The sequence below is a fragment of the Oratosquilla oratoria genome, chromosome 33 (assembly GCF_046742065.1).
Source record: "Oratosquilla oratoria isolate Oo_2021 chromosome 33, ASM4674206v1, whole genome shotgun sequence".
Taxonomy (NCBI): Eukaryota; Metazoa; Arthropoda; class Malacostraca; order Stomatopoda; family Squillidae; genus Oratosquilla; species Oratosquilla oratoria.
The window spans coordinates 14,288,334-14,308,865 of record NC_134809.1 but is presented as its reverse complement, the minus strand read 5'-3'; the positions used below and the strand labels follow the sequence as shown (position 1 = coordinate 14,308,865).

Below are 20,532 nucleotides of genomic sequence, written 5' to 3'. Positions count from 1 at the left end.
TTTATGCTTTCAACATCTGTTTTCCCCTTTTATTTTCATTTTTTCTCAAAAATTAATGTGATCCATTTTACCAGTAGAGTCATGAAGTGTTTAGTTTCTCAAAAGTCATATACTGCAGGGTAAGCTTGACTATATCAACCAGTTCATCAAGGAGAAAGAGGATGACAGAATGAGATGGTGATGAAAATATTGAGCACACATCTCCAGAGAGCTTCCCTTTTGGATGGATGCAAAAAAAAAAAAAAAAAAAATGTTCCTTGCCTTATTTCTATTTGAATATTCTTGTGCTGCATAATTTATAGGATTGTATCAATGCAGTTCATTGAGTATAATAAAGAATTATATGATTGAGGTTTTTCTTTTTTTCCAAAGGATTGGGTGCCTTGAAGATTTACAAAAGGTAGAATAGTAAATTGAGAGAAGCAAGTAAATGCCTTGGGGGATTAAAAAGTGTAATGAGAAATAGACATTTGGGAATGGATGCTAAGAGTGATTGTGCCAACAGCACTGTGTGGGGCAGAAACATGGAACATAAGAGAGAAGTTTGAATGTATTTAAGATGAGGTGCCTGAGAAGTAAGATAAGGGTTACTGGGGTGGATATAGTGAGAAACAAGGAGGAGAACAGGTGGAAAGGAAGTTGGGAGTTATGGTTGATGAAAGAGTATTGGGATGGTTTGGACACAGAATGAGTGAAGAAAGATTAATAAAGAAGTGTGGATGGGGTGAACATGACCAACCAAGGATGAGATTGATGGATGGGGTAAAGGGGGCATTGGGAAAGAAGGGGATGTCTGTTGAGGGAAAATGGGAGAAGACAGAAGATAGGGGTGAATAGAGAATGGTTGTGTTTGGATGATGTTGTGATGCATGGAAGGGATGGGGAAGGGGGTTGAGGGAGTATATGTGAAAAATAATTTGACACAGCATGAAAGGATTTCTCCCCATCTCTGCATGAAGGGACAGAGAGGACGGTTGCTGATTAAATGAAGTGGCCTTGCTGTGGATGTACTGTGTCTTGCTCCACTGCTTCTGAAGCTGAGCACTGGGCAAGATGCAGTGTTGCTTGTGCAACAATGAAAATAATCAACAAATGGTGGCAGCAGTAGGATTAAATTCCTGAATGGTCAAGAACCAGCGAGCAAGTTTTCAGGACAGGTTCTTGCCTTTGAAAAGCTGAAGTGCCTGGTGGTCTGTATGGACTATGACAGGATAACCTAGTATTATTTCCTCAAAGTGTCAAAGAGTATATATGACTACTAAAGCTTCAATTTCAGTAACAGAATAGTTACATTCAGCTTTGTTAAGGAGTCTGCTGGCAAAGGCAATGGGGCAAAGGTGTGTGTCTTGTTCTTGCATTAGGGCAGCACCAAGACCTCGGAAGGAGGCATCAGTGTAGAGAATGAAAGGTAAATCAAAGGAAAAGCTAAGACAGGAGCAGTAGTAAGGGCAGTCTTTAGCAGGGATGACCCGTCATCCAGGAGGAGCCAAGATAAGGAGGGAGGGGGGTGAATGGGAGTGGAGCATGTAGGGATGGAATGGGTGAGAGTGGATTTTATGCCTTTGTTTTTTGGCTACCACCTTGTATGGGGGAAAAAGCCTTTGGTATATCTATATGTGTATGTGTAGAATAGCAAATCCCCTGTACACAAAACTTCAATATATGAAGATTTAAAGGGGGAGGAAAAAGTGATGATAATTTTCTCTATACAAAAGGCATATGTTTTGATGGAACAAAAAGAAGTATGTACTTGATACAGGTGTAACAAGTGAAATGTCATACTAATACAATAAAGGCTCTGTCCTCACATGATGTTTATTTCGATAGATGTACTGGAGGACTGAAGGGATGCAAGTATTTAGTTCTGTTTTACAAAGAAAAGGTGGACATATGTGAATGTAGTGGTTTTAGAGGGATCTGTTTATTGAGTGAAGTTAGAAGGCATATGGGAGGGTGTTGAGAGAATTAGGAGAGGCATTTTGAGGTGTGTTGCATGTATACAGGATAAGGGCAGTCAATATTTTTTACATATACCAGTCTTTTTTTTCCCCCTTACAAGGGAAGTAGCCAAAGTCAAAGGCATAAATCCACTCCTACCCATTTCATCCCCACGTACTCCACTCCCATTCACAACCCCTTCCTCCCTCTTTTCTTGGCTACTCCTGATGATAATCATCCCTGCATCTTGCCCACTGCCCTGGGTCAGAAGCAATGCAGCAAGACACAGTACATCCACAGCAAGGCCACTTTATTTAATCAGCAACCCCCCCACACCCTCTGTCCCCTTATGTAGAAAAAGAGAAGGGAGAAATCCCTTCGGGCTGTGTCAGTTCTGTGAAGAAGTTTTTACATGAATAATAGGATTTGTGCAAGGGTCACCAGTGTAGATTAAGTATGGTTTGAGATGAAGGTGGGGCTGCACCTGGGTTGCATAATGTTGCCATGATTGTACAATATTTACAGTATATGGGTAGAGGAGTCAATCAATCAATAGTTTTCCCTAGATCTCTCTTGCACTTATTTACCTAGTTGTACATACATATACCAAGGCTTTTTACCCCTTACAAGAGAGGTAGCCAAAAAGGAAAAGGCATAAAATCATTCCTACCCATTCCATCCCTGAATACACTCCACACCCCTCCACCCTCCCTCTCATCTTAGCACCTCCTGGATGTATCTTACAGAAAAGGGGAGTTAAGCTTGTATTTACCTAGTTGTATTATACGGGAAGAGAGCTATGCTTATGGTGACCCGTCTTTGTATCTCTCATATACAGTTTACTCTTAAATTAAGTAAAAGGGATACAGTGTTGTCTAGGTAAAGCTAAATTAAGACGGTAACATAAAATGTTTAGTCCCTTCTGTGTGATGATTGCATCTGGAGCAATTTGCATTTGTGGGTGTGTTTCCTGTGTTGACAAATGCACAAAAATATATCACCAAAATAAAGAAAAAAAATTGTACTCATGATGGGAGAAAGGAAAGACCTTTAATTTATACTACATATATTTCTATATACAGTACATATAAACTCTTTATATCGAAGTGCAGGGAAGGCAGCGAAGAGGCATCAATGAAGAAGGCAGATGTTTTCTGGACATTATGCTATGAACAGTCGATACACGTTTGCCTGCAACTTTCAACAGCATTGAATATTTACACACTAATTTTGAATGTCCTTCAGCACGTGTCAAGAAAGTGATACAGAAAAACTGACCAAGTGGCAACTTCCCTCACCACACCAGACCCACAGAGGAGGAAACAAGAGCACTTGGTAGCAATTAGGAAATGCGGTGGGGAATTTTACACTACTGCCCCTCCTTTATGCTGTTCCCTTGAGTAATTAATCCACAGTCTCTCTTCTAGAAGGCCTGCAGGCTTCATGTAATTGGCAACAGCCTCTAACCAGGGTCATAAGTCACTCGGGGAAGATATATTGTGTTGTTGTCTGGGGATTGTTAGTGTGAGGTGTCCCCTGTGTGGTGGCTGCATCTGGGGCAATTTCAATCTGTGGCCAGGCCTATTCTGTGTTGGTACTGTTAATATTGGATGGTATCCTGACTGCAGTTATGCCAGTGTGGTTCTTGTCAGGTGAAGATGGGTTTTCTCAGTGGGACTTGTCGGGGGGTTGTTTTCAGAGTACTGAGTTTAGCAGTCAGTTTTAAATGGTTTGTTTAGTAATCTAAGTGCATATGGTATGTGTTTTTGTGTGGTATAGGTGGCAGGTTGTTATAGATATTTGAGTAGTATGCTGCTGGTGTATTTGTTTATTTTTATTTTATCTATATTTTTTGTTATATCATATTGGTGTTGCTTGTGAGAATTAGTGTGAAAGGTGTGTGGTGTTTAGAGTTCTTACATACAATTGTATTCCTATCATTTTCATGTGTTGTTCTATGGGGATGATTTTGGTTTCTGTATGTAAGTGTCCAATAGGGATGGTTTTGATGTATCCTGTTATTACTCTTAGTACTCCATTCTGTAAAGTTTATAAATTGTTTTTGTAAATCTTCCATGAGCTTGGAATGATGAAGGAAAGTTACCAATTAGTCAATTCCTCTTACTCATGCTCAACACTTGCTAGAGGACATATTGAAAAAGCACATAAATATCTCCCTTTTAAGGGGGAAAAAGCCTTTGGTATATGTATGTACAAATACTCAATGCTGCTGATAGTTGTAGGTACATCAACTGTACATCTCCTACAATGGTTTAGCTAGACCAAGATGTGGCTTTTAATACTTTTCAGTTGTTCAGAAGTTTGTGCTCCAACATGACCAAGAGGTCCATTTATGGGGCTCTCCAGGTGACAAAGGCCATCCAGCAAATGCACTTGGCTTGTGCTGATGTTGGTGTATAGGCAGACATGTCATTGTTATGTTACAATAAATATCACTTCAAGGTCAACAACAGCGGCAGTTACAAGAATGTCCAACATGGACTTAAAATATTTTGTTCACCTTAAATTTTCCCCATGATGACGATTTACTCTAAGGATTAATAATGTATTTTGTTTATTGAACATTTTTCTTAGCACAGTAATATTCATAACAAATTTTATTTGGATAGAGACCTTCTCTATCATTCAAAAAACCGTGGTTAGCTATCAATGGGGAACAACTTTGGTTTTCAATTGTTGTGCTTGGAATCTCGATACTTTTATGGATAGTCATATGCAAAAATCAGGTTACATCTTTCAAATATACTGAATCTACTGGAAGGCGGCGCTTGGCCTTCGAGCCAAAAACTCCATAAATCAATCTACTGGAAGGTAAGTGCATAAAATTGCTAGCAAAATATGTCATCTAAATCTCTTCAGTGAAACTTAGACAATGGTTTTACTATCTGTAAAGGTGACCATAACCTGACATTTCTTTTTGCCAGCTGTGATGTATTATAGTTTAAGATGGTAACAGCAGATATCTTTAACTTTCTCTATAACAGAAAAATACCCCAATGACAAAACATTACAATGTTTTATGCCCAATTTCTCTACTCCCATTTTGGTCACTTTCCCATTCCATCTATTCTTTGTCTGCTTCAATTATTGACAAATAGGGAGATAATAATATATAAGGTTGGATTTAATGGTTGTGCAGTTAACCTGTGGATACCGTGTCAAATTTAAGAATACATAGTTGTTTGATCAATTCACAGGACCTACTACGTGCTTCTTGTGTTGGTTCCAACCAAGGTTCTGGTTGGAGTCCTGATAGACACTCTTATGCCTTGAATTTTCTTAAAAGAAAAATACAAAATACAGGATCCTTAGTCCACTCACTGTCCCATTCAGTCACCTATGACATGAATGGGAACATGATGGCAACATTCTTTTGTTCCTTTATGAGTAGAGATTTTGTATAAGAATAGACAAATGTGTGGTTCTGGTTTGTAGGAGCACCAAAAATAATCCCTAAAAGTACTGACCACATGCCATCATGCAGTCAGTACCCAAATACAGGATTGAAAACAGAAAATACATATATATCTTGAGTATATATAAGATAATGGAAGAGAAGGCAGTAAGGGGAAGATGGGCAGAATATTTTAGGGAGTTGCTAAATGTGAAGGAGGATAGGGAAGGAAAGATAGCTGCAGTGAGAAATGCGAAGAAAATGAGAGTGAGGAGAATGGAGGAGAAATAAGGAAGGATGAGGTGAAGGCAGTTGTTAAGATGATGAAAGCAGGTAAGGCACCTGGTCTGGATGGATGCCATGCAGAATGTCTGAAAAAGGGAGGTCAAGTGATGGTGGACTGGTTGGTGAGGTTATTTAATGTTTGCTGGAGAGAGGGTAGAGTACCGGAGGACTGGAGGAGTGCCTGTATAGTTCCTCTTTACAAGGGAAAAGGGGACAAGTTTGAATGTAGTAGTTTCAGAGGGATTAGCTTGTTAAGTGTAGTTGGGAAGGCTTATGGGAGGATCTTGATTGAGAGGATTAGAAGAGGAACAGAAGGAGTAATTGGTGAGGAACAGTGTGAATTTAGGACAGGTAGAGGTTGTGTAGATCAGATCTTTGTGGTAAGACAGATATGTGAGAAAGCTATAGGAAAGGGGAAGGATGTTTTTTGGGCTTTTATGGATCTGGAAAAGGCTTATGATAGGGTAGACAAAAAGGCACTGTGGGAGGTTATGCAGATTTATGGGATAGGAGGAAAGCTTTTGGGAGCTGTCAAGAGTTTTTATGAGAGTAGTAGAGCTCGTGTCAGGATCGGAAATGGAGAGAGTGAGTGGTTTGAGGTAAAGGTGGGACTTCGTCAAGGATGCGTTATGTCACCCTGGCTGTTCAACTTATACATGGATGGGGTGGTACGAGAGGTGAATGCAAGGGTAGTGGGTCAAGGATTGGAGATGGTTAGAGAAAATGGAGAAAAGTGGGAGGTGAGCCAGCTGTTGTTTGTGGACAACACTGCGCTTGTGGCAGGATCGGAGGGATTGAGGAAGTTGGTGATAGAGTTTGGGAGAGTATGTGATAGAAGAAAGCTAAAGATAAATGTGGGTAAAAGTAAGGTGATGAGATGTACATGGGGTGAAAGTGGCAGTAGACTGGAAGTGAACATTTAGGGAGAGCGACTGGAGGAAGTGGATAGTTTTAGATACTTGGATGCAAATGTAGAAGGAAAAGGTGGAGTGAAGGTGGAGGTAGAATGTAGATTGAGAGAAGCAAGTAAATGCCTTGGTGGATTAAAGAGTGTAATGAGGAATAGACATTTGGGAATGGATGCAAAGAGGAGACTGTATGAAGGAGTGATTGTGCCAACAGCACTGTATGGGGCAGAAACTTGGACCATAAGAGAAGAAGAGAGAAGGAGTTTGAATGTGTTTGAGATGAGGTGTCTGAGAAGTATGGTGGGGGTTACTAGGCTAGATAGAGTGAGAAATGAGGAGGTGAGGAGAACAGGGGTGAAAAAGGAGCTGGGAGATAGGGTTGATGAAAGAATATTAGGATGGTTTGGACACATGGAAAGAATGAGTGAAGAAAGACTAGTAAAAGAGGTATGGAAGGCAGATGTGGAGGGAGTGAACATGAGGGGAAGTCCTAGGATGAGGTGGATGGATGGGGTGAAGGGGGCTTTGGGGAAGAGGGGAATGTCTGTTGAGGAAGGACGGGAGAGGACGGAAGACAGAGGTGAGTGGAGAACGGTTGTATATGGATGATGTTGTGATTGCATGAGGAGGAATGGGCAGGGGGGTGGGGGGTGAGGTGGTATGTGTGAGCAAATTTTGACGCAGCCCAAAGGGATTTCTCCCCATCCTCTCCTTATATGCAAGGGGGGACGGAGAGGGGGGGTCGCTGATTAAATGAAGCGGCCTTGCTGTGGATGTGCTGTGTCTTGCGACACTGCTTCTGACCCAGGGCGGTGGGCAAGGTGCAGGGATGACCCGTCATCTAGGAGGTGCTCAGATGAGAGGAAGGGTGGGAGGGGTGTGGAGTGTATTTAGGGATGAAATGGGTGGGAGTGATTTTATGCCTTGCCCTTTCTGGCTACCTCCCTTGAAAGGGGGAAAAAGCCTTGGTATATATATGTATGTATATATAAGAAAATAGACAAACTTAGTGAAAACATGAGTAGATGAAATGGGAGTAGACAAAATGGGATGTTACCATTATAATATTCAAATTCCAAAACACTATCTAAGAATTAAGAAAAAAGAAAGAAAAAATATATATATTTTTTTCTTTTTATCTCACTGCATTGTCTTGTCTGCCAGACACAAAAAAATACCAACACAAACAAGTACTGCTCCAATCCAGGTTGTTCGATTCATATTCTCTTCTCCGAGGAGGAAACCTGCTACAGTTGTCACCAGAAAGGTAAGGCCATTAGTGAAAGGGACCACCAAGGATAAGTCTTCTGCACCCAATGAGTACACAAAGAGGAGGCCACCAGCTTGATTCAAGAGGAATGGAATCACATAGCTTAGTCGTGATGCCAGGAACTTGATCTCAGATACAGTCTGTAAGTAAAATATGCATTTAGATTTTACATATCAATCTCTTACACAAAGTAGCAATTTAGTCCTTATTCAAGATTTCAATTAGAGTGAGGTCAACTGGGAGATATGGGAAGCAAGTGGCAAAGCAGATACCTTGTTAAATATAGCAGTGGAGAATACAATGACTCAATGGGTAAAGGAAGTGATTTGGGTAAGAGGAGATGACATTCCCACAAAATTAGATCTGCTACTAACCAAAGAGCCAGACACCATCAGCTCTTTGAACCACCTTTACCCCATAGGAAAAAGTGAACAGGTAACAACTGAATTTCATCTGGAGGCTGAAGAAATAGAGCCAAAGAATGAATCCTACAGGCAAGGAAGACTCAATTTTGGGAAATTAGATTACTTAGAGTTGAAAAATGTCTTTGAAGAAGCAAACTGGGAGGAATTTATGAACACTATAGGAATAAGGAGAAAATGGTAAATCTTTCTTGACATTTACAACTTGGGAGTGAACAAGCATGTGCAAAAGATTAGTGGGAAGAAGCAGAAACAGGACTGGTTTAACAAAAGGTGTGAGATTACAAAAAAGGCCAGGGATATGGCTTGGGAAAAATGGAGAAAGGGATGAAGCAGTAAAACAGAAGACGTCTACAAACAAGCTAGAAATTATGACACAATAATTCCCATGAAGAATACAATTTTGAAAGAGGTGTAATAGATAAATGCAAAGATGAACTGAAACTGTTTGACAGGTAAAATGTACATTTACTAAAAACATGATAAGTCAAGATACGGGAAGTAATAAGTCTATAGATGGTGAGGTTATGAAGAAGCTTCAGGTAGAAATAATGAATAAAAGGTTTAGCTCCCCTCCCCTTAATATATTACCACATAAATGAAATGTAGGCAGCATAGAGCTATTTATATACCTGCATGAAGGGGTTGCCCATGTTGATGTCTTCAATGCCTATACTGGCTCTTTTGAGTAATGGATTTGTGATGCCCCATAAGGCACTCACAGCCAGTAGGCTGATCACCATTCCCACACTTGTCATGGCCTCCTGCAACAATATATGTATATTTCAATTCATGATTACAATTATTCTTAAATATGCTAACCTAATAAAGTATAATTAAATAGATGTCTTAGTGTCCTGCTTAGTGACCTTTTTATTATCATATTTTCAGTCCAATTCTATCATACTTTCATATTGCACACACTTCAATCACACTTCTGTTGGATTTTAATCACCAATTACTCTGCTTATATTTCTTTCTTATTTTCTACATTAATTTTCTCCATTTTCTTTGGTAGTTACATACTGTATATGAGGTATGAACCAATAATATGTACCTACTACAAGACAGATATCAAAGAGGACCATCTTTCTGCCATTTCTCTTCCACCCCCATCAACACTTCTCACCAACTGGACAATAGAACACAAATACATACCTCATCTCTACATCAATAACACTCTAATACCACACACAAACACACCGAAAATTCTTTGGTGTAACATACAATACATCCATGTCTTTCAAACAACACATCATAAACATAAAAAACAAATGCACACCTAGACTTAACGCACTTAAGTCAATCACTGGAACGACATTTGGACAAAACAAAGAAACTAATATAACAATATACAAACAATGCATACGCTCAGTGTTGAATTATGCGAGTCCTGCATGGGCTCCTAATCTAAGTGAGACACACCACAACACCCTTCAAATCATACAAAACAAAGCCCTAAAAACAATTACAGGCTGCAAAAATACAACACCAACAGACCATTTACACCATGAAACAAAAGTCCTCAAAGTCAAGGACCACCTCGACATGAGAGGCACACAAACACTTGCCGCAGCCACCACAAACACATCACACCCGCTACACTACATAGCAGAATACCCACACACACCAAGAAACATTAAAACAACACCCAAAGACCTTTATTATGCACAAATACTCTCTTCTCTTCCTCCACAACCACCAAATACCAGCCTCCGGAAACATATTCATAATCATATCACTCACCGCTCCATTAACACACTGAAAGACAACACACTGCTGCATGCCAGACCCCCTGATATCCAGGGGGGGGGGGGAGCTTGTATCTGTGCCTGGAAGTGACTATGTGGAACTAAAGTTCCATTTGACTGTAGGGGATGCAAAACTAAGGGGCGAGTCATATAGCCAAGGAAAATATGGTGTTGGGAAAGCAAATTTTATAGTAACTGAGAACATTTTCAAGTAAAACTAACTGGAAAGAATTCCAAGGGTCAAAAGATATTATGAATAGGAGATTTTCATACATATCTACAACTTTGGAGTAGAAAAATATGTGCCAAACCTAAAAAGAAGCTAATTTTGAAGAAAAGACTGATTTAACCCACAATGGGTTTCTGAAAAAATGGAGTAATAAAGTATGAATAAGATGGACAGGGAGGAACCATTAGATTGAGGGAAATGTAAGAGATATACAGGAATGAGTAAAATTGATATGCACTGTGCTAGGTTATTATTGTCAAGTCTTCTACATATGAGAGAACATTGGTGCTTAATTCTGGTTCAGGAATTGGTGGATCACTTATGAAGAGGTTGAACAGTAAAGATGGGTTACTCTGCATTGTCTTCATACTACAAAGTTGTTTAACCACTTCTTGTCACTGTTAGGGGTATCTGTCTCAATGACCTTTTAGGACAGTATGTGTCTGACCTTGTCAAAAGCTTTGTTTATATCTACAGCAACAATAACTGTTCTTGCTGGTGGGGCTTTTTCAATTAATTCTTCCAGTAATGGTGTGATGTTTGTGAGCAGAGTGCTGGTAGAATTGCCCTCCTCAAAATCATGTTGATTGGAGAATGTAGGTATTTCTGATTTAAGTCTTGTTCCACCAACCTTCCCATCAGTTTGGATATTCTGGGTAGTAGTGAGATTGGTCTGTATGAGCCAGGGTTTTCTGGCAGTTTACTGTATTTGGTTTCAAGATTGGTATAATGTGAGCTCTTTTCCATGTGTTTGGGATATTGTAATCAGTAGTTAAAAATATTTAAGGCTCTTATGGTAGTTTGCATAAGGTGTTTGAGATCTTGTCTGGACCTTCACCTTTGGAGTTTTTCATTTTCTTTATTGCTCCTTCTGTATCTTTACTATGAGGGGGGGGGGCTTCATTGTCAGGTTTAATTTTACACATTTCTTTAAAAAAAATTCAGGTTTTCTGGTATTGTGGGCCTGAAGCTAATTTTAGAGAAATGCTTGTTGATGCCACATTGTTGTTTAGGTGATGTTATTTTGTCTTGGGTAGCTTGAACTGCTTCATAGGTGAGAGGAAAAGTTTTGAGTTTTTGATAGTTTTTAGTCCTCTCCATATTTAGCCATTTTCACTTGTTCCATATATTCTGTTTGTTAGTTTTTTCCTGTTTTCTTTCTGCTTGGTATTTGTTTTGTAATGTTACTACTTAACCCATTAAACTCTGATGACAACATTCTTGTCATTTGGTCAAATAAAACAAAAAATCATAAAACACCTAAATGTTTGATCAAACAGCAGAAAAATATGACATCAGTCCTCGCTCCGCGCGAAGCAAGGACTGACGTCATATTTTTCTGGTGTTTGATCAAACATTTTGGTGTTTTATGATTTTTTGTTTTATTTGACCAAATGATAAGAATCTTGTCATCAGAGTTTAATGGGTTAATTGTTTTAGCTTTTCTTTTTCTTGTTATGTTAGGTTGTGTTGCTTTTATATAATTATTTTATCTTATTTCTTTTCTTTAAGGAAGCTATTTCATGTGTATTTACCTAGTTGTTGTTGTTTTTGTAACCTCTGGGTATGTGTTTTTGCTTGCTTCCTGGATAGTAGTTTCTATTTTGTTTACTGCTTTACTCAGGGATGTAAATTGGTCAATTTCATAGTGTTCTACCTTTTCTTTATGTCTTTTGAGTATTTTTGCCAGTTTGCTTTTTGATAGTTCATGAAAGTTCTCATGGTGAACACATTCTGGTGAGGTTTCTTGTTGATTATGTTCTAGAGGTTGTCTGATGGGATTGTTGTTAGAGCTAATCATATCTAAATTGGGGAACTGGTCTAAAATCTTATTTCTTCTTTGATCTCCTGTTTGCATGTTAAGCTAGACCAAATGTTGTGCATTCAGATAACCTGCCAGTATGTGGCTTGTTATTATTAAGTTGAAAGTTTGGAGCTGTGAGATGTAACCTACTTGGGCTGATGTAGTTGGAGGGATATATATGTTTGCAATAACATGGGTTGTTTTCTTTATTCATCTGGACTGATTATTTCAATGATGTTGCCTATGACTGATTGTCTGGTGTGTTGTGTGTTGTTGGAAAAGGGTATGGTATGTTGTGTATTAGTGTTATGAGTCCATCTTGGTGTCTTGTGTTGTCTTCCTTACTGTTTTGTAATCTGTGAATAAGGGAAATGAACTTGTGGTCTTAATTTTGTTTCTTCCATAAGTGCAATTTGTATGTTGTGTTTGTGTAAGAAGTGGAGTAGTTCTGTATTTGGTAATACATACATTTATGTTTATCAGTAATATGTTTCAGGTGTATTTACCTAGTTGTATTTTGCGGGAAGGGGAGCTACGCTTGTGGTGTCCCGCCTTATGTATCTCGCAGTGTCTAGTTTGCTCTTAAACTCATGAATGGTTTTTGTGTACACTATTTTTTTGTCCAGTTTGTTCCAAGTGTATTTACCTAGGTGTATTTACCTAGTTGTATTTTACGGGAAGGGGAGCTATGCTCGTAGTGTTCCATCTTCATATCTCATTTTATCTAAACTGTTTTTAAATTTATGTGTTTGTTTCGGTGTGCTTGTGGGTGTAAAGGTTGTACTGTGTTGGTTACAGCTCCAGTTGGTTTGTGTTTATAATCTGCTCTTCTCCTTGCCTCCCTCACCTTGTATTTTACTTCTCTCCATACCTTTCATATGATTTCCTACTTCAACTAATCAATCAATCCATTGCCCCTGGTCTCTCTTGCAGAATCTGCAGCCTCCAGGAAACCTCCAGGTGGGGCTATAATTCGCTTAAATAAGAGATATTGTGTTAGCATCTGGGGATAGTTAATATGGAGTACTGTAGAATGAGATGTTCTGTATCTTGTATGGTGGTTGTATTGGGGCAGTTTGAATCTGTGACCAAGCCTATTCTGTGTTGATAATGTCTTAATAATGGATCATGTCCTGAGTGCAGGCATGCTTGTGTGGGTTTTGTCAAGTGTGGGAGGTTTTTCTCTGTGAGACCTGTATCTGGGTTGTTGTTGTTGGGGTACTGAGTTTGGTGGTCTTTCTTGACAAGCTTGTTTAGTTATCTGGGTGTGAATATATCTCTTTTTAGATGTTTTGTGTGGTAGATATTTGAATAGTATGTTGCTGGTGTATTTTGTTGTTGTGTTGTTGGTGGCACTTGTGAAATGTATTGTGAAGGGTGTGTGTTGTTTATGGATCTAGAATAAAATTGTGATCCTGTCATTTTCATGTGATTTTCTATTGGGAGGATTTTGGTTTCTGTATGTATTTACCTAGTTGTATTTTACGGGAAAGGGAGCTATGCTCGCGGTGTCCCGTCTTCATATCTCATTTTATCTAAACTATTTTTAAATTATGTAGGTGTCCTATAGGGGTGTTTGTGAATTCTGTGTTTGATTTGCTGATTGTAACCATGCTGTGGCAGCATTCTATGGTGGTTCTTATGAACTGTTTATAGATATTTATTAGAGTTTCTTTTTGTTGTCCAAAGTCAGTGTGAATGATGGTTTTCAATAGTTTTGTTTTCATGTTGATTTTTGCTGTCAGGTTGACATCGAGGCTGAATGTCATAAGACTAAAAATTTTGACCAAGAAGTTTTTATTTCCTTTCCAATGGAAGAGTTTGGCCATTTAATTTTACTCTATTTTTTTTTTTTTTCCATGGTTGTCTGGAGCAATGTTACTGTTGATTTCTGGGGTGAAGCTCCCATTTTGTTCTTTTTTTGAGCCATTGTTCCAGTTTGTTCAAGTAGGCTAGGGTGTTCTTAGTTGCTATTTTGTGTTTACTGTGCTGGGTTAGCATAGTCAAGTCATCTGCATATGAGAAAATATTGGTGTTTAGTTCTAGTTCTGGAATTGGTGCATCATTCATGAAGAAGTGAGGGTGAAAGTATTATATCATCAGGGACTTTATTGTACAGTCTTTTTGTACATGAGATTTGGTTGTTTTGAGTTACTCTGCATTTTCTTCCTGCTATAAAGTTGTTTAATCACTTCTTGTCATTGTTAGGAATATCTGTCTTCATTATATTTTTTGATAGTATGTGTCTTGTCAAAAGCTTTGTTTAAATCTAAGCAACCATGAATGTTCTTTCTGGTGGGGCATTTTCATTAAATCCTTCCAGTACTTGTGTATTTACCTAGTATTTTATGGGACTAGAGCTATGCTCATTTTGACCCATTTTTGTATCTCTCCACATCCAGTTTGCTTTTGAATTTGTGTATAGTTCTGGCATTAACTGTTTCACTATTCAATTTGTTCCAGACGTCAATCACTCTGTGTGGGAAACTGTTCTTTTTCAGATCTCTTCTGTAGCTGTCCTTCTTTAGTTTCTTTGCATGTCCTCTTGTTACTCTTTGGTCCCATTTTAATAGATCATCTCTATCAAGAACTTCCATTCCTTTCATAATTCTGAAAATGGTCAACAAATTGCCTCTCTCCCTTCTCTGCTCTAACGTTGTCAGTTGTAATTTCTCCAATCTCTGTCCGTATGTCAAATTTGATAGTGTAGGTGCCATCTTAGTTTGTGAGCAGTGTTAATAGACTGGCCTTTCTTGAAACCATGTTGTGTGGATGTATTGTGTGGAACTGGTGGTATATTGTTGCATAAGTTCCAATAACATGCTGCTGGAGTGTTTGTCCACTCCCAGGTTATAAATGTCAAGAAAGATTCCCTCTTTCCTCCTTATTCTCATGATATTCATAAAACTCCTCCCAGTTTGCTTCTCCAATTTTTTTTTCAAATCTAAGTAATCTGCTTTCCCAAAATTGAGTCTCCCTTCCCTGTGTAACTCATTACTTGGCTCTATTTCATCATCCTCTAGCTGAAATTCAATTGTTACCTAGTCACTTTTTACTATGGAGCAAATGTAGTTCAAGGAGCAGCTCTAATCTTGCGAGAATGTCATCTCCTCTTACCCAGGTCACTTCCTTTACCCACTGGGTCATTGTGTTCTCCACTGCTATATTTAGCAAAGTATTTCCCTGGGAATCTAGTTTGCCACTTGATTCCCATTCCTCCCAGTTGACCTCACAATTAAAATCTCCGATAAGGACTACGTTGTTCAATAGTATTCTTTAGGAAAAGTTGTGTCTAATGACATTTCTTGATATTCAACTTCATTCCAAGCTCTTGTCTTGGGGGAGGGGGACATATGCCACCATGAAGTCTCTTCTATTCTATTCCTTGGTTCTAATTTTCAGGTGGATTTTTTAAGCTTTGCCTTCAGTCCTTCTCTCTTCCTCTCTTACGTTCCATGTTTCTGCCCCATACAGTGCTGTTGGCACAATCACTCCTTCATACAGTCTCCTCTTAGCACCCATTCACAAATGTCTATTCCTCATTACACTCTATAATCCACCAAGGCATTTACTTGCTTCTCTCAATCTACACTCTACCTCCACCTTCACTCCACCTTTTACTGCCACATTTGCACCCAAGTATCTAAAACTATCCACTTCCTCCAGTCGCTCTCCCTTAATGCTCACTTCCAGTCTACTGCCATTTTCACCCCTTGTACATCTCATCACCTTACTTTTACCCACATTCATCTTTAGCTTTCTTCTATCACATACTCTCCCAATCTCTATCACCAACTTCCTCAATCCCTCCTCCGATCCTGCCACAAGCGCAGTGTCATCAGCAAACAACAGCTGGCTCACCTCCCACTTTTCTCCATTTTCTTTAACCATCTCCAATACCTGACTCACTACCCTTGCATTTACCTCTCGCACTACCCATCCATGTATAAGTTGAACAGCCAGGGTGACATTACGCATCCTTGACGAAGTCCCACCTTTAACTCGAACCACTCACTCTCTCCATTTCTAATCCTGACACAAGCTCCTCTACTATCATAAAAACTCTTGACAGCTCCTAGAGGCTTTCCTCCTATCCCATATATCTGCATAACCTCCCACAGTGCCTTTCTGTCTACCCTATCGTAAGCCTTTTCCAAATCCATAAAAGCCCAAAAAACATCCTTCCCCTTTCCTATAGCTTTCTCACATATCTGTCTTACCACAAAGATCTGATCTACACAACCTCTACCCGTCCTAAATCCACACTGTTCCTCACCAATTACTCCCTCTCTTCCTCTCCTAATCCTCTCAATCAAGATCCTCCCATAAGCCTTCCCAACTACACTTAACAAGCTAATCCCTCTGAAACTACTACATTCACACTTGTCCACTTTTCCCTTGTAAAGTGGAACTATACAGGCACTCCTCCAGTCCTCCGGCACTCTACCCTCTCTCCAGCAAACATTAAATAACCTCACCAGCCAGTCCACCATCACTGTACCTCCTTTTTTTAGACAGTTATAGATGCTGTTAAAAAGTGGCAAGAACTCCTTTTTGGGAGGAAATTCACCATTGTAACAGACCAGCAAGCTGTGTTGTATATGTTCAATTGCATCAAGAATGACAAACTCCTCACTTGGTGCTTTGAGTTGTCCAACTACTGCTGTGAGATTGTGTATATACCAGGCTCAATAAACTCATCAAGTTCAGTCACAAATTCTGCATCACTCAAGGACATCCATATGGCTCTGTGTCATCCGGGTGTCACCAGGCTGAATCACTTCTTTCAGAAAAAGAACTTGCCATTCTTTGAGGAAGACATTAAGAAGGTTTGTGCTGAATGTCAAGTATGTGTTGATTTGAAGCCAAAATTCTACAGGCCACCTCCTGGCAGATTGGTTTCTGCTCATATGCCTTTTGAACTATGGACTTCATAGGGCCAATGCCCTTTATGGATGCAAACAAGTTCTTACTAGTCATCACTGATGAGTACTTTCAGTATCCATACATGTATCCCTGCCCAGACACTTTAAAAAAAGTAAATCATTAACAGGCTTCAGAATCTATTTTCATTCATTGGGTGTCCTGATGCAGTGCACAGTCATTGAGGAGCCCACTTCATGTCATCGTAATTAAGGGATTTTTTATGGCAGCACCCAATAGGTAACAGACAATGTGAGCACAAAAATGGAGCCATCTGGAGGGCTATTTGCCTGGTACTACAGTCTCAAGGACTTGATGACTGCCACTGGCAGACTGTTTTTGATGTTACCTTGCATTCCATTTGCTCTCTTCTACATATATCAACAAACTCCACACCTTTCGAGAAACTCTTCAATTTCCCTCACAGATATAGGAGTGGATATACACTGCCTGGGTGGCTAACAGGAAGCCCAGCACTAGTGAAGAAGTTTGTCCATCAGTCAGAGTCTGATCCACTCGTCAAACCTGTGGAAATACTGTCTGCAACTCCCCACATTGCCAAGATCCACTACCCAGATGGAAGGCAATCAAATGTATCAACAAGTGACCTTCTCCCACAGTCCTCAACAGACCTACCATCCATTTTGGCCGGGAATGAGGACCTGCCATATCTCCAGGTAGCAGAGCTCCCCATCAGGATCTACAGAGATCTGTGTTCAAGCAAACAGTAACCCAGCAGTGAAGAACAATATTCAGCTTAACACCAGACTAAAATCTGGGCCTTCCGCTGCTACCAGAACCAAAGACATCAGTGGATCTCCAAACATGGTTGGCGAGGACCATAGGGATGATAAACCAAAATGTCTTCCAGAGGTCACTAGAAGTGGCCGCATGGTTAACCTCTTCAATACAAGTCAAATTCTCGCAGTGATGTACAATGATTCGATGATGCATCCTAATACTCACATTATAAAATATAAAGTTATAGCTGTATTACTTGTTCTCTTTCACTCTGAATATTAATAACCACAGAAAACATGATCAAGCCAGTTCAGAGAATACAGGGGGGCACTTATCTACAATTACAAAATAATTATAATAAAGATGCCGATGCCAGCATCCTCATATACCCACTCGCACCTCATAATGCCTATATAGGCATCATGGTATAATAGGGGTTAAGCACAACTGGAAATATCTCCAATCCTGTTAATGTCATACGGTGTTAGAAAGTAGTATAACTTCAATAAGCCTGAAGTATTATAAAACATTGTTTATTTTTGTTATGTATATATAATACATACATGGTATAGTAGGGGTTAAGTGCAACTGGAAATATCTCTATTTCTGTTTATGTCATAGGGTGTTAGAAAGTAGCATAACTTCAATTAGCCCAAAGTGTTATCAAACATTGTTTATTTTTGTTGGGTATATACATACATTATGTATATACCAATGTGTTTGATGTCAAATGGGAATTTGTGAAGTTTCATCTCACCTTGCCTAATCTAAAAAACCCAACCTACCTCACCTACATGAGTCGGTGAGACACAAATTCATAAATACCATAAAATGTTTTAAGTAGTATTCTTATCAAGGAATTATTATATTCCTCTTCCTTATAGATGATGTTAAGAAATGAGTCAGGCTTGAAAATCTGAGGTCTGACTACTGATCACCACAACCTCCATATTTATTATTTTAATTTTAATTAGATTATGATTATCACACATGTCCATATTTTTTAATTACACAGATTGATTTTTGGTTAGATACTTTTCAAGTACCAAATAAATAAGCAACTGAAACAAAATACATTAATGAATGAAAAAATTCTTAGATAAAATTTAATATAAATACTGGTCTTTGACAAGATTCAACTTTGTATAAAAACTGCATGATTACTCTTCCTATTTTACGCATATATTTTTCAGTAATGACTTATGATAATGTCTTACCTACTATACACCTGAAGAGAAAAAGCGACGTATTATCATCAGGTGTATTGGAGGTAGACCTTTCGAGTAATTTTTTATGTTCGGTTTTAATTATTTTTGACGTGTAAATAATCCAATTCTTTCAGTAATTTCAAGGAAATCCTGGTTTTTCTTTAATACAATTTCTGTCCTCTGTGTCTGAATCAGTTATATGATGCATAATATATATATTATTGTAGCAAAATAAAAATTTATGTATAGGCTAATGCCTGTACATCAATAATCTCGGCTTTCGCCTTCTCGACTAACATATATATATAAACAAACGGACATCAACTTTAGTCTTCAACATTTTATTATAGGGGTACCAAAACAGATGCGGGCAGAGGGAATGATTGGGGAAGAACAGGGTGGTTTTAGCAAAGAGAATACGTGGAATGTTTTGTAGTAAGGAAGATATGCGAAAAAAAAATAATAACATCTTTTGGGGTTATTTGGATTTGGAGAAGGCATATGACAAAGAAGACAGGAAAGCTTTTAGTAATGTTACAGAACTCTGGGATAGGAGTATGCTGTGGGCAGTCTTTTTTTTTTTTTTTTTTTACACGAGTAGTAGAGTTTGTGTTAGGGTAGGTTAAGGAATAGAGAGTTGTTTAGGTGAGCATGGGGCTGCGCCAGGGTTGTGTAATGTAACCACAGTGGCTCAACTTTTACATGGATGGGACAGTACGGAGGTTAAAGCGAGGGTGGCGGATCTGGAAAACGTAGGCGAGAGTGGTGAGTCAGTTGTTATTTGCAAACGACACTGCTTGTGGGTGGACCAGAAGAGTGATACAACTAAAGGCAGAGTCTAGAAGGGTAAGAGGAGAAAGCTGAAAGTAAATGTGGACAAAAGTAAGGTAATGATATTACAAGAGTAGAGGGTGGCAGTCAGTTGGAATAAGTCTTAATCGAGAGAGGGTGGAGGAAGTGAAGATATCACATATGGCAGAGGATGGAGGGTGAGGGTGGAGGTAAAGTATAGAATATAGGAATCAAGTCTTAGGGGAATGCAAAGTGTCATGGGAAATAGGTATCTAGGGATGGACGCAAAGAGAAGACAATGCGAATCGGTGGATGTACATAACACTATACAGTATAAGGTATCGACTTGAAATTGGGAGGCAAATAAAGGATGAACTTAAATGTGTTTTAAGATAAATGTTTAAGAAGTATGGTGTGAATTACAAGGATGGATAAACAGGAAGAGATTAGAAGAGCTGCTGGGATAGAGAGTTGGCAGATAGGATTTATCAAAGAATACCGGCATTACCTGAACTCCTAGAAAGAATAAGTGAGGCATTTTCCTATTTCATCACTTACCAGCAGAATCCCTCCCTCCCTTCCTCGCACCCTCATTACTCTCGACGGTCTCTCCACCATACTTTAAACTCAAAAACACCCTAACATTATTTCCATGCCCGTGAGAGAAGTAATTTTCCCCCGAAGCATGTGACGTCACCGAAGAACTTGGGCAATAAGTGACAACAACTTAGATACGAATACACACACTTAACACAATACAAGTGTGTAACTATCGTTTAAGAAACATTGGATTTACAAAAAATCTAAAAAGACACCGCCAATATGTTGATCCAGAATGATATCATT

At 39.0% G+C, this 20,532-nt stretch overlaps 1 protein-coding gene across 1 annotated transcript; it reads right to left on the bottom strand.

The window, feature by feature from the left end:
- Positions 1-3,590: 3,590 nt before the first annotated feature.
- LOC143017770 (transmembrane protein 234 homolog) lies at positions 3,591-19,176 on the bottom strand. The gene is made up of 3 exons (XM_076172641.1): positions 18,904-19,176; positions 8,871-9,002; positions 3,591-7,956 (listed from the first exon to the last, which is right to left on the bottom strand). Exons 2-3 carry the CDS (start codon positions 8,994-8,996, stop codon positions 7,687-7,689), a joined length of 396 nt encoding a protein of 131 aa, XP_076028756.1. The 5' UTR covers positions 8,997-9,002; positions 18,904-19,176; the 3' UTR covers positions 3,591-7,686.
- Positions 19,177-20,532: the final 1,356 nt, after the last annotated feature.

What these genes read in the sequence shown, in the direction of transcription:
- LOC143017770 (XM_076172641.1), bottom strand. Translation starts at nt 8,996, where the DNA reads ATGACAAGTGTGGGAATGGTGATCAGCCTACTGGCTGTGAGTGCCTTA. An exon ending in TGGGCAACCCCTTCATGCAG is followed by an intron (nt 7,957 to 8,870) that starts GTATATAAATAG and finishes TTTTACTTACAG; the next exon opens with ACTGTATCTGAGATCAAGTT.